This window comes from Macaca thibetana, chromosome 10 (genome assembly GCF_024542745.1).
Source record: "Macaca thibetana thibetana isolate TM-01 chromosome 10, ASM2454274v1, whole genome shotgun sequence".
NCBI lineage: Eukaryota > Metazoa > Chordata > Mammalia > Primates > Cercopithecidae > Macaca > Macaca thibetana.
The window spans coordinates 66,218,348-66,232,176 of NC_065587.1; the positions used below are offsets into that span (position 1 = coordinate 66,218,348).

The 13,829-nt window shown below is 48.0% G+C and overlaps 3 protein-coding genes across 5 annotated transcripts in view; 1 reads left to right on the forward strand and 2 right to left on the reverse strand.

The window, feature by feature from the left end:
* The window catches only part of RALY (RALY heterogeneous nuclear ribonucleoprotein), a 414,018-nt gene that overhangs the window by 308,622 nt on the left and 91,567 nt on the right, over positions 1-13,829 (reverse strand). The window lies entirely within an intron of this gene.
* The window catches only part of ZNF341 (zinc finger protein 341), a 60,795-nt gene that overhangs the window by 28,304 nt on the left and 18,662 nt on the right, over positions 1-13,829 (reverse strand). For 2 of the 3 annotated variants that reach the window (XM_050807049.1, XM_050807051.1), the window contains 4 exons: positions 12,070-12,321; positions 8,088-8,283; positions 6,015-6,105; positions 3,474-3,667 (listed from right to left, as the gene is read on the reverse strand). In XM_050807049.1, coding sequence (XP_050663006.1) covers positions 3,474-3,667; positions 6,015-6,105; positions 8,088-8,283; positions 12,070-12,321 — 733 coding nt within the window. The remainder of the gene's footprint in view (positions 1-3,473; positions 3,668-6,014; positions 6,106-8,087; positions 8,284-12,069; positions 12,322-13,829) is intronic. The other variant, XM_050807050.1, reaches the window with a different exon arrangement.
* LOC126929252 (60S ribosomal protein L31-like) lies at positions 12,462-13,368 on the forward strand. Its single transcript, XM_050745448.1, has 2 exons — positions 12,462-12,502; positions 12,949-13,368. Exons 1-2 carry the CDS (start codon positions 12,462-12,464, stop codon positions 13,325-13,327), a joined length of 420 nt encoding a protein of 139 aa, XP_050601405.1. The 3' UTR covers positions 13,328-13,368.

Genomic DNA, 13,829 nt, shown 5'->3' on the forward strand with positions numbered 1-13,829 from the left:
ATCCTTCCCTCACTACACTGTTCCTCACTTCCCTTGATATCAGGGACCTCTGGCCTCATCCCTGCAGGTCCAGTGGCTGGGCACATAGTAGGCCTCTATAAATGTTTGCTAAATAGTTAAACCTTTGATGCTAGGCACTAAAGGAGCTTCAAAAGAAATGGAAGAAATGATTTATTCTGTAGGGCCGTGTGGTGGCTCATTCCTATAATCCCAGCACTTTAGGAGGCCAAGGAAGGAGGATCCCTTGAACCCAGGAGTTCAAGACCAGCCTAGGCAACATAATGAGACCCAATCTCTACAAAAAATAAACAAAATTAGCTGGGCATGGTTGCATGTGCCGGTGGTCCCACCTACCCAGGAAGCTCAGGTGGGAGGATCACTTGAGCCCAGGAGGTTGAGGTTGCAGGGAGCCACCACCGTGCCACTGGTCTCCAGCCTGGGTGACAGAGCAAGATCTTGTCTCGAAAGAAAATTTTTTTAAAGAAAAAAAAAAAGGAGTTCACAAGAACTCAGAGGGCACACAGTAGGGCTAGTTCCAACAGGAAGCCTGAAAGAAGGTCAGATAAAAGTGGCTACACATTGTTTTCCCAGCAAAACACTCCCTTCATTACCTAGCACATGGCTGGCATTGCTCACCCTTGGGGCTACATGGGAATGGCTTAGACTCTGGCCTTACACTGTCCAATAAAGTGGTCCTGAGCCACACGTGGCTACTGAGAACTTGAAATGTGGTGCCAGGCATGATGGTTCACACTTATAATTCCGGCACTTTGGGAGGCTGAGGTGAGAGGATCACTTGAGCCCAGGAGTTTGAGACCAGGCTAGGCAACAAAGCAAGACCCTGCCTCTACAAAAAAAAATTTTTTTTAACAATTAGCCAGGCACAGTGGTGCACCCCTGTCCCAGCTACTTAGGAGGCTGAGGAGAGAGGATCACTTGAGTTCAGGAGTTCGAGGCTACAATGAGTTATGATTGCACCACTGCACTCCAGTCTGGGGTGACAGAATGAGACCCTAACTGGAAAAAAAAAAACAAAACAGAAAGAAATGTATCCAGTCCATATCCAAATGTGCTATACATGTATTTACCTGCTGGATTTCAAAAATTTAGTAAAAAAAAGAATATAAAGTATATTTAATCTTTATATTATATGTTAAAATAATAATGTTAATATATTAGGTTAAATACCAGGAGATGGAGGTTGCATTGAGCTGAGATCATGCCACTGCACTCCAGCCTGGGCAACAGAGCAAGAATCCATCTCAAAAAAATATATATATATGTATATATACACACACACACACACACATATATTTAAATATATATAAATATATATGGTTATATATTATATATGGTTAAATATATATGGTTAAATAAGATATATAATTAAAATTAATTTGATTTTTTAAAAAATTGTTTTTAATGTAGCTACTAGAAAATTTTATTTCATTTATTTAAGATTATTTTTGCCACTAAAGACAGAACTTATAAATTTTTTTTAAAATAGAGATGGGGTTTTACCATATTGCCCAGGCTGATCTTGAACTCCTGAGCTCAAAAGATCCTCTCACTTCAACCTCCCAAACTGCTGGGATTACAGGCGTGAGCCACCATGCCCAGCTGAACATTTTAAATTATGTATGTTGTTCATATTCTATTTCTGTTGGGCAGCAATGCTCTAAACCTAGTCAAGTTCTCAGTCTTCATGCAAGAAAGAAACTCAACCAATATCAGGGGTAGGAACATTAGCTCAGGGACAAATGATGAGAATCTCACATGTATAAAGAGCTTTGGAGACCAACTAACCATGGAGGTCAAACAGCTTTCAACTTCTGATCAACTACACTGACTGCCTGGAGCAACACATAGAAAACAAATTCCGAGCAGGGATGGTGAGGGAAGGCAAAGGTTGAAAAACTACCTGTTGGTCAGGCATGGTGGCTCATGTCTGTAATCCCAGCACTTTGGGAGGCCAAGGTGGGAAGATCACTTGAGGTCAGGAGTTCGAGACCAGCCTGGCCAACATGGTGAAGCCCTGTCTCTACTAAAAATACAAAATTAGCCAGATGTGGTAACGGATGCCTGTAATCCCAGCTACTCATGAGGCTAAGGCAGGAGGATCACTTGAGCCTGGCAGGCAGAGGTTGCAGTGAGCTGAGATAGCACCACTACACTCCAGCCTAGGTGGCAGAGACGCTGTCTCAAAAAAAGAAAAAAGAAAAACTACCTGTTGGTACAATGTCTAGTATTTGGGTGATGGGTACACTAGAAGCCCAGCCACCACCATTATACATCTAATACCCATGTAACAAACAAGCACATGTACCCCCTAAACCTAAAATTTCAAAAATAAACATAACTAAACATAGAAAAGGTAATGCAGTGTGCTATGATTTTACAAGGGCAACAATGCCACTAGATGACAGACATTTCCAGCCCCATTATTATAATCTTATGGGACCACTGTCACATATGCCATCTGTTACTCATGGAAACATCCTTACATAGCATGTGACTGTATTACTATGGTGGTTGTCAAATCGTTATTTTCTAATTTAATCATTATTTCTACTTTTATCAGTTCACATTTTACTATAAGAAAGGGCTTTCTTTAAATGTGGCACATACATACCACAGAATACTATGCAGCCATAAAAAAAAATGAGTTCATGTCTTTTGCAGGGACATGGATGAAGCAGCTGGAAACCATCATTCTCAGCAAGTTAACACAGGAACAGAAAACCAAACACCATATGTGCTCACTCACAGGTGGGAGTTGAACGATGAGAACATATGGACACAGGGAGGGGAACATCACACACGGGGGCCTGTCGGGGGGTGGGGGACAAGGGGAGGGAGAGCATTAGGACAAATACCTAATGCATGTGGGGCCTAAAACCCAGATGACGGGTTGATAGGTGCAGCAAACCACCATGGCACATGTATACCTATGTAACCAACCTGCACGTTCTGCACATGTATCCCAGAACTTAAAGCACAAGTTAAAAAAAAAGGCCTTTCTTTTATCCCCTATTTATTTATTCATTCATTTTAACAGTATGGGCTCATAAATTTTTATTTTATAGTAGTCTCCCCTTATTTGCAGTTTTGCTTTCCATGATTTCAATTACCCTAACTCAACCATGGTCTGAAAATATTAAATGGAAAATTCCAGAAATAAACAATTCATAAGTTAAAAAAAAAAAAAAGATTCTGAGGTGAGATCCAGGCTCAACAAAAAATGGGTAGGTGATTGAATAGTGATATCTGCCATGGGTACAGTATTAGAGTAATGCCACACATGTTGTATGTTTGTCATCCTTCCTTTCATCTTATGCCGCATTTTATAGATAAAGGTAGATTGAAGCCTAGAGAGGTCATGGGGGTTGCCCAAGGTCACACAGCTTGCAAAAAAATCTGTGAAGCAGCAGAAGAGAGGTGTGGGGAGCACGGAGTTCCCTACTTCCACCCACCTGTGTTTTCCTCGTCCTCCTGCCTGCTGGGGTTCAGGGCCATGACCTGTACGGTCACAGAGTTTCGAGACACGGTGCCACCACTGTGTCCCGGAGGCCACACCTTGTGGGTCTGCATGTGTTTCTTAACATTAGACTTCTGGGCAAAGGCACGGCCACACGCAATGCACTGGAAGGGCTTCTCACCGGTGTGGCTGTGGAAGACAAGCTTGTCAGTGCCCTCCTGCAGGAACGGGGATGAGGCCTCAGCCCAGGAGCTCACAGCCACCAGGAAGGCCCAGAAAGAATATCCAGATGCCGCTGGCCACCATTCTGACACCACAGGGACAAGCCCCCTCACTGAGGCAGGCAGACCAGAGATGGAAAGACCCTGGGTTCTGGGTCACATTACTGAGCTGCTCATCAACAAACCCTGGAGCCGCCCTCCTCTGGCCATCTCATACTGTGAGAGAACATTTCCTAATTGTTCAGGCCCATTTAAATGAGGACTCCTGGCCTGGCACAGTAGTTCACACCTGTAATCCCAGCACTTTGGGAGGCTGAGGCAGGTGGATCACTTGAGGTCAGGAGTTTGAGACCAGCCTGGGCAACATGATGAAACCCTGTTTCTACAAAAAATACAAAAATTAGCTAGGTGTGGTGGTGCGAGCCTGTGGTCTCAGCTACTCAGAAGGCTGAGGTAGGAGGATAGCTTGAGCCTGGGAGGTTGAGGCTGCAATGAGCCGAGATTGCACCATTGCATTCCAGCCTGGGCAACAGAGCAAGGCCCTCTCTCAAAAAAGAGAAAAAAAATTAAATTCATTAAAATAAAACAAAACACAAAATTCAGTTTCTCAGTCTCACTATCCACATTCCAAGTGCTCAACAGCCATGTATTGTCAGTAGCTACCATATTGGACAGTGCCAATTTGAGCATTTCTTCTTTTTTTTTTTTTTTTTGAGACAGAGTCTCACTCTGTCACCCAGGCTGGAGTGCACTGGCGCGATCTCGGCTCACTGCAACCTCCGCCTCCTTGGTTCAAGGGATTCTCCTGTCTCAGCCTCTGGAGTAGCTGGGTCTACAAGCACCTGCCACCATGCCCAGCTAATTTTTGTATTTTTAGTAGAGACAGGGTTTCACCATGTTGGCCAGGCTGGTCTCAAACCCCTGACCTCAAGTGATCCACCCACCTCAAGATTCCCAAAGTGCTGGGATTACAGGTGAGCCACCGTGCCTGGCCCAATTTGAGCATTTCTATAGCTACAGAGAGTTCTATTGGACAGTGACAGCACTCGTGTAGACCAGTTCTCAACTGAGGCCAGTTTTGCCCTCCAGGGGACATCTGCCATTTTTGATTGTCACAGCTGTAGCTGCAGTACTACTAGCATCTAATAGTTAGAGGCCAGGGATGCTCCTAAACATTCCAAGATGTGCAGGTCAGCTCCCTACAGGAAAGAATGATATGATCCAAGACCCAAAATGTCAGTAGTGCCAAGACTGAAAAACCCTTGTCTAGATAGAAGCTGTTGCCGGCCATGGCTGGAATCTGAGGTTTGTTCTCTCTCTGTTTCTCTCTCTCTCCCTCTCTCTCTCTCCCCTTCTGTTATAAGAGATGAGCATGTATACCAAAGGTGTTAAAGACCAAATTATACCAAACTGAGGTTTTCTCTATGACTCCCTAAGGACTGAAATTGCAAAGGGAATAACTTTCGCACTACATCTTTCAGAACTTTTCAACCCCATATTCATGAACCACCAAAAATCATCTCATCGGCCGGGCGTGGTGGCTCACTCCTGTAGTTCCAGCACTTTGAGAGGCCGAGGCAGGCAGATCACCTGAGGTTGGGAGTTCGAGACCAGGCTGACCAACATGGAGAAACCCCCATCTCTACTAAAAATACAAAATTAGCCGGGCGTGGTGGCGCATGCCTGTAATCCCAGCTACTTGGGAGGCTAAGGCAGGGGTATCACATGAACCCAGGAGTCGGAGGTTGCAGTGAGCCGAGATCGCACCTTGCACTCCGGCCTGGGCAACAAGAGCAGCACTCAGTCTCAAAAAGAAAAAAAAAAAACCATCTCATGTACCAGTGCATCTCACTGTGTAAGAAACGCTGAACAAGCCCACCCTCCCCTTCCACAGATGGAAAAACCAAGGTCCAGAAGGGATCCCCGCATGGTTAGTCTGGAGTAAGCACAGAGTCCACAGAGTCCTATTTGCAAAGTACAGTAGCCCTGGCAGGCCAGTCTGTTCTGCAGAGGGGAGACCTGAGACAGCCCTAACACATCTGGGAAGCCCCTCTGGGTTCAGTGCTTTTCTTCCCCTACACGGCCTATCCCAGACCTTCCCAGTCTCTATGGGCAGGCCCCACAGCTTTCACAGGTCCCTCCCACAGCTCCTGAGATAGAAGAGGAAAACCACTCAACCTGGACTACAGCCTGAACATGCAAGTGCAGCCTGGGTCACCCTACAGGCTAGGGGCTGAGAAGGGAGTCTCGCTTCCAGCGCAGATGGTCCCAGCCACACCTGCCCAGGAGCCACCTGCCTCACCGCGCATGTGTACCTTCGGATGTGCTGCTGCAGGTCAAAGTTTTTGGTGAATGACTTGTCACAGTATGAGCACTTGAGTTTCTGAGCCTTTGGCTTCCCTGCAGCTGAAAGACAAGTGGAAGGAGGGGACAATGAGGCTGGGGGTGCAGCCCAGGGCGCCAAGAGTAGCCTCTGGCTACTGTACCTGAGCCGGACAATGCATATCCCAGGGAAGTCTACGCCTATGCACAGGCCAGGGAGGAGACATGGGAGAGCTTCACAGGGCCTGGGGAGGAAAGCCTAGGATATGCTCCAGCTGGGAAAGCAAGACAAAACCTTCAAAGGCTCCCCTCTGCCCTACAATCAAATCCACCCTCTTTGCCATGGCCCACAGCACTCTGCATCCCCTCACTCCTGACAACCTCATCATTCTGTCCATCCAGCTGCAGTGAACTCCCAGCTAATCTTGCTAACCTTAAAAGACCTCAAGCATGTTCCTGCCTCTGGGCCTTTGCACCTGCTGTTCCCCCTTGCCTGGAATGCTTGTCCCACAGATACCCACAAGGCTGCTTCCTTCTCCTCCCCACATGAATAGTTAGAAGCATTTTCCAGCCTCTCCCTAGTTGTTCTCAATCGTAAGACCCATTAACCTCCTTCCTGGAGCAACCCAGAAATATTTACTTATTTATTCCCTGTCTCTTCCATTAAACTGAAAGCAGAAGGAATCACAGACCAAGAGACTAGATTCCAGTGCCTGACACAGGGCCTGGCACAAAGATGCTCAATACATCATTGCGGAAGGAAGGAAGGGAAGGAGTAGTTGACTGGAAAGCTGCTGAAAAATTCTCAATTTCTATCCTCTCCATCTGCTGCCTGCTCTGACACCACCTCCCACCCCATACTTACCACCTGCATTAGGATGGCAGATACTACTGCTTGCCTAATAGCCACTCTCTCCTTCACTCCTCACAAATCCCATAATAGGAGTATCAATGTCCCCAGCCAAAAGAGACACTTCCCAGCTTCTCCTGCAGCTAGGTATGGCCACGTGACTAAGTTTTCAGAAATGAGATATAAGCAAAAATATCAAACAGAACTTCTAGGCCGGGCGCGGTGGCTCAAGCCTGTAATCCCAGCACTTTGGGAGGCCGAGACGGGCGGATCACGAGGTCAGGAGATCGAGACCATCCTGGTTAACACGGTGAAACCCCGTCTCTACTAAAAAATACAAAAAAAACTAGCCGGCCGAGGTGGTGGACGCCTGTAGTCCCAGCTACTCGGGAGGCTGAGGCAGGAGAATGGCGTGAACCCGGGAGGTGGAGCTTGCAGTGAGCTGAGATCCGGCCACTGCACTCCAGCCTGGGTGACAGCGCGAGACTCCGTCTCAAAAAAAAAAAAAAGGCCGGGCGCGGTGGCTCAAGCCTGTAATCCCAGCACTTTGGGAGGCCGAGACGGGCGGATCACGAGGTCAGGAGATCGAGACCATCCTGGCTAACATGGTGAAACGCCATCTCTACTAAAACATACAAAAAACTAGCCGGGCGAGGTGGCGGGCGCCTGTAGTCCCAGCTACGCGGGAGGCTGAGCCAGGAGAATGTCGTGAACCTGGGAGGCGGAGCTTGCAGTGAGCTGAGATCCGGCCACTGTACTCTAGCCTGGGTGACAAAGCAAGACTCCGTCTCAAAAAAAAAAAAAAAAAAAAAAAAAAAAGAACTTCTAGAAGCTGGGAGAAGCCCCTTTTATCCTTCCCTTTCCCTTCTTCTTACTGCCTGGAATATTAAAGTGATGACCGGAGCTCCAGCAGCTATCTTAGACAATGAGGCACCAGGATAACTGATACCATGTTTGGAGGTGGTGGAAACAGAAAGACAGAAGAAATGAGGGTGCCTGGTGCCCATGCAGTCACATGATCCCCAGATTGTCTGGCTTCTGGCCTTGACTTATACAGGAGAGAAACAAAATTCTATCATTTTGAAGTCATTGCTGTTTTGAATTTTCTATTACATGCAACCAAAGTTGAACTACCATAAAAGGGAAGACCAGAACCAAGCAGCTTGTGGATTGGCCAATGCTGAGGAAAGATGCCCATGGCAGGCTGGGGGCCCACCTTCCGGGAGTCCCCTGGCACCTTTAGCCCGTCGGGTCTTCAGCGTTGGTGGAGAGTCAAAGGTGGCCACCGTGCCCCCGGTGGCGCTGGTCATGGGGGCAGCGGGGTTTGGTCCTTTGGGTTTGAATCCCTGTTTGCCAGGGCTGTACACTGCGGGGGTGGGGTATACTGGAGCCTCCACACACTGGTTTGGCACCTAGAAGGACAACACAGTCAAAGAAAAAGCCCTGCCAGGGGAGGGGAAGAGCTCCCAGCCAGGCACACTCTCCCTGCCTCCCTGGCTGACCTCAGCCACTCTCCCCTACATCACCATCACAGCCCCTCCACCTGGCCCGGTCACCCAAGTCACTCCCAAGCCCCCTTAGAACTTCATGAAGCCAGGAGGCCAGAACAGCTATGGAGCCAGGCTGCCTGGGTTCAAATCTTGACTCTTCCACTTAGCACCTAGGTGACCTTAGGCATCTTTTTAATTTCTCTGTCTCAGTTTCCACATCTGTAAAATGGGACTCATCATAGTACCCCTCTCACGCGGTTACTGTGAAGATTAAATGAAGCAACACATAAAGGGCTTAGAACAGTGACTGGCACAGAGTGAGCATGCAATACACATTAGCTGTTATTATTGCCATGCCTATTCTTATCAGTGGTACTTTCCTAGCATAAGAGAACTAGGTGGCTGGGCACAGTGGCTCACACCTGTAATCCCAGCACTTTGGGAGACCAAGGTGGGCAGATCACCTGAGGTCAGGAGTTTGAGACCAGCCTGGCCCACATGGTGAGACCCCGTCTCTACCAAAAATACAAAAATTAGCCAGGTATGGTGTTGTGTGCCTGTAATCCCAGCTACTCAGGAGGCTAAGGCAGGAGAATCGCTTGAGCCTGGGAGGCGGAGGTTGCAGTGGGCCAAGATCGCGCCACTGCACTCCAGCCTGGGCGATGGAGTGAGACTCTGTCTCAAAAAAAAAAAGAGAACCAGGAAGTCAGAGGGGTCTGTGCTCCCCCAGCTGCTCCAATTCCTGACTGACACTACCCAATGCCACAGTAGCAGGCTTCCCTTCACTGAGAACTGAAACCACAAGAAATTACCAAATGAATTCTGAGGCATTCAGATTTAGTTAACACTAAGCTTACATCCCCATACTGTGACATTGTAAAGAATTCGTTTATTCAGCCTTTTTTTTTTTTTTTTTTTTTGCTTGCTCTGTTGCCCAGGCTGGAATACAATGATGTGATCTCGGCTCACTGCAGCCTTGACCTCCAGGCTCAAGCAACCCTCCCGCCTCACCCCACTAAATAGCTGGGATAACAGGCACACACCACCACACCCAGCTAATTTTTGTGTATTTTGTAGAGACGAGATTTCACCATGTTGCCCAAGCTAGTCTCAAACTCCTGAGCTTAAGTGATCCACCGACCTCGGGCTCCCAAAGTGCAGGGATTACAGGTGTGAGCCACTGTGCCTGGCCTATTCATCATTCATTGGTCTTCCTGAGGTGTCCTATCCAAGATTTCTGGTCAGGCACGATGACTCATGCCTGCAATTCCAGCACTTGGGGAGGCCAAGGAAGGAGGATCGCTTGAGCACAAGAGCTTGAGACTAGCCTGGGCAACATAGGGAGAGCTGATCTCCACAAAACATTTAAAAAATTAGATGGGCATGGTGGCGCATGCCTGTAGTCCCAGTTACTCAGGAGGCTGAGATGGGAGAATCACCTGAGCCTGGGAGATCAAGACTGTGGTAAGCCGTGATGGCGCCACTGCATTCCAGCCTGGGTGACAGAGCAAGACTCTGCCTCAAAAAAAAAAAAAAAAAAAAAAAAAAAAAAGAATTCAACTCAGCAAAATACCCAAAGTTGAAAAAATATTTCAGACAAATACAAATAAATAGAAAGCTACAGTTGGAATAATAAAATCAGACAAAGCTGAAAAAAGGGTAAAAAAATAATAATAACAATTATAAAATATGGCCAGGTGTGGTGGCTCATGCCTGTAATCCCAGCACTCTGGGAGGCTGAGGTGAGAGGATCACTTGAGGCCAGGAGATGGAGACCAACCTGGGCTAAAGTGAGACCCCCATCTCTAATTTAAAAAAAAAAAAAAAAACCTTCTGCAGAAATACCTTGCCTGGTTTCTATTTTCCTGACCAAACCCTGACCAATACAGCACTCAAATATTTGTTGGGCCAGGTGCGGTGGCTCATACCTGTAATCCCAACACTTTGGGAGGCCGAGGCAGGCAGATCACCTGAGGCCAGGAGTTCGAGACCAGCCCGGTCATCATGGCGAAACCCATTTCTACTAAAAATACAAAAAAATTTAGCTGGGTGTGGTAGCTCACGCCTGTAATACCAGCTACTTGAGAGGTTGAGGTACGAGAATCACTTGAATCTGAGTGGTGGAGGCTTCAGTGAGCCAAGATTGCACCACTGCACTCCATCCTGGGTGACAGAGTGAGACTCTGTCTCAAATAAATAAATAAATACTTGTCACGTGAATAAATTCAGCCATCACTCAAGGCATTACTGAGAAATTAATGTGACTGCCACTGGCATAGGCTCTTACTGTCCTCAACAGCTCTTCAGGGAGAGTTCCCATTTTAGAGGAGTGCAAACTGAGGTCAGACAGTCCAGTGTAAGGTATCTACTCTAGGAGTGCTCTGCTAGGTGCTAAGGATGCAAAGTCTAGTAAGACTCAGGCCCTGCCCTCAAATATCACCCTCATCTATATGGAAAATCAATAGCAGCAGCTCCCGCTGTGCTGGTCCTCTCTGGGCTGGTCCCCTCTGACTACCACAAGCCACCAGCATTATCTCAGCATCCTGCTAACTTAACTTTTTCTCAACGCAATAAATTCCCTAGAGAAGCTTGCTCTATTCTCCCAGGAGAGGGCAAATCCCCTTGCAGCCCCTCAGAACATCACATGAATGCCTTGTGGTGGGATCTTCCCACTGGTCTGGGCTCTCTTTATACAGAGACTACCTGACAGGGGATGTCCGTGGCTGGATTCTATGGTGAGTCTGAGTTAGTGTGATTTCCAGTGCAGTGAGTTGTTTCTGTCATAACCATACCCTCCAGCACTGGTGTCTTGGAAGGTTCTGTGAACTCAGTGCATTTCGAGTAGACGGCCTGTAGCTTAGAGTTCATCGGCAGGGAATTACTATGGTACATTGATTGTATTACGGACCCAGTTCTTCACCCCTCCCCATACCCATGCCTTTGCAGTGGGACTTTGCAGCTCTTCCCATCAAGAGGTGGCATCTATTTCCCTACCTGCACTATCTAAGCTGGCCTTGTGATCTGCTTTGGCCAGTAGAAGTGATTCTGTGTTACTTACAAGCCTAAACCTTAAAAGGCCCTGGGCATTTCTGCCTGCATTTTTGTACTTCCACCATGGCCATGAGAACCTAGTGGAGGCTGAGTCACGCAGAACAGAGCTGAGTCACACCACTTGTCCCAGCCCAGGCTATCCTAGAGCAGCTGACAGCCAGCCAACCTTCAGACATGAGTGAGCCCAGCCAAGACCCACAGTTGTCTAGCTGACCACTGCAAACACGTGAACAATAAACACTTTTGCTATATGCCACTGATGCCTGATGGATATTTCTTACCCAGCAATAGCTAACTGATACACCTAGCTTATTAAAAACTGTAAGAGACACTTAGGCAGATAATTTTTTTGAATCTTTTTTCATTTTTTGCCCAAAACGGTAGGCATTCTCTGACTGTTCTGAGCATTACCTACAGACAGCTTATATTTCTGCTACAACCTGCACTCCATTCCACCTTCTCATGGCTTGCATCTTACATCTGTGGGTGTGATGCTTTGATTAAAGTCCTTCTCCCCCGTGATGTGGCCGGGACTGGATCTGGTTTTCATGGTATCCCCGGCACAGTGCCTGGCACACAGCTGGTGCTCAGGATGGGTCCAGGTTGGCCATGATGTCCATGACCAGTGTCCTCTTCCACCCTGCCCCCTCTGCTCACCTCCAGGGGTGGGTAGGGCTGCATCCCCAGCGCCTGGATCTCCACCGTTCCACTCCCAGCCAGGGGCGCAGCAGCACTGTACACCTCCACCACACCGTTCCCACCAGGGTTGGGACGCCCGGGGGGGCCCAGGCTCTGGGGTGGAGGTGGCTGGGGCTGAGGTGGTGGCGGTGGGGGCAGTGGTGGAGGAGGTGGAGGAGGGGGTGGAGGCTGAGTGAGGTAGCTGGGCACGGAATGCATGTTCAGGCTGCTCTGAAATCAGAAAAGAAAAAGTGTTACAGCCTCTTGATACTAGTTGTCTTATTTATTGGGGAGGAAGGACATTTGCTTTAGCCAGCCAGGTGGAAAGAACAGCTACTCACCAGGCAGCTCAGGGGAGGGGCTAAGAGAGGATGGGGAAACAAAGTCATGGGAGAATTCGAAGGAAGCCTCAGCTTGGTGCTGCTATCCCTTTTCCCTATGAAAGTTGGCAAAAATGACCTCACTGATACACAAAAGAGTTAATATAGCAGCCTAATGTTGCTATCTTAAGAAGGGCTTCCCGCCGGGCACGGTGGCTCAAGCCTGTAATCCCAGCACTTTGGGAGGCCGAGACGGGCGGATCACGAGGTCAGGAAATCGGGACCATCCTGGCTAACACGGTGAAACCCCGTCTCTACTAAAAATACAAAAAACTAGCCGAGCGAGGTGGCGGGCGCCTGTAGTCCCAGCTACTCCGGAGGCTGAGGCAGGAGAATGGCGTAAACCCGGGAGGCGGAACTTGCAGTGAGTTGAGATCCGGCCACTGCACTCCAGCCCGGGCAACAGAGCAAGACTCCGTCTCAAAAAAAAAAAAAAAAAAAAAAAGAAGGGCTTCCCTTTCCAACTTGGACCTGGCAGAACGGCTCCCACAAAGAAGGGTGGCGAGAAGAAAAAAGGCCATTCTGCCATCAACGAGGTGGTGACCCAAGAATATACCAAAAACATTGACAAGCGCATCCATGGAGTGGGCTTCAAGAAGCGTGCCCCTCAGGGACTTAAAGAGATTCGGAAATTTGCCATAAAGGAGATGGGAACTCCAGATGTGCGCATTGATACCAGGCTCAACAAAGCTGTCTGGGCCAAAGGAATAAGGGATGTCCGATACCGGATCCGTGCGCGGTTGTCCAGAAAACGTAATGAGGATGAAGATTCACCAAATAAGCTCTATACTTTGGTTACCTATGTACCTGTTACCACTTTCAAAAATCTACAGACAGTCAAAGTGGAAGAGAACTAATCGCTGATCGTCAAATACCTCAAATAAAGTGATAAAATTGCAAAAAATAAAAATAAAAAAGGGCTTGCTTGCAGCACTAGCTCATGACTGGGACCTGAGAACCAGGCTTGTGGGACACCTCCTTTGTTGATAAGGCTTGTTTTGCCACCTGGGGCACTGTTCTATGGTACCAGCTTACATAGAGTGTTTAGACAAAATATGTGATTCATGGCGAACACTTCCTTCTCTTCTGGGAGTCCGGAATTTTGGTCATGGTGGCTGATCACCTACATGACCAATCCCTAACAGAAACCCTGGCCTTGGGCCTGGCGCAGTGGCTAACACCTGTAATTTCAGCACTTTGGGAGGCCGAGGCAGGTGGAGTCCAGGAATTCGAGACCAGCCTGGGCAACATGGCGAAACCCCATCTCTACTAAAAACACAAAAACATTAGCCAGGCATAGTGGTGCACACCTGTAGTCCCAGCTACTTGGGAGGCTGTGGGAGAATCACCTGAGCCCAG

Bases quoted from the DNA above. Each gene is read 5' to 3' on its own strand.
- LOC126929252 (XM_050745448.1), top strand. From the start codon at position 12,462: ATGGGGAAACAAAGTCATGGGAGAATTCGAAGGAAGCCTCA. The intron at 12,503-12,948 runs GCTTGGTGCTGC...TGGACCTGGCAG, and splicing joins AGAATTCGAAGGAAGCCTCA to AACGGCTCCCACAAAGAAGG.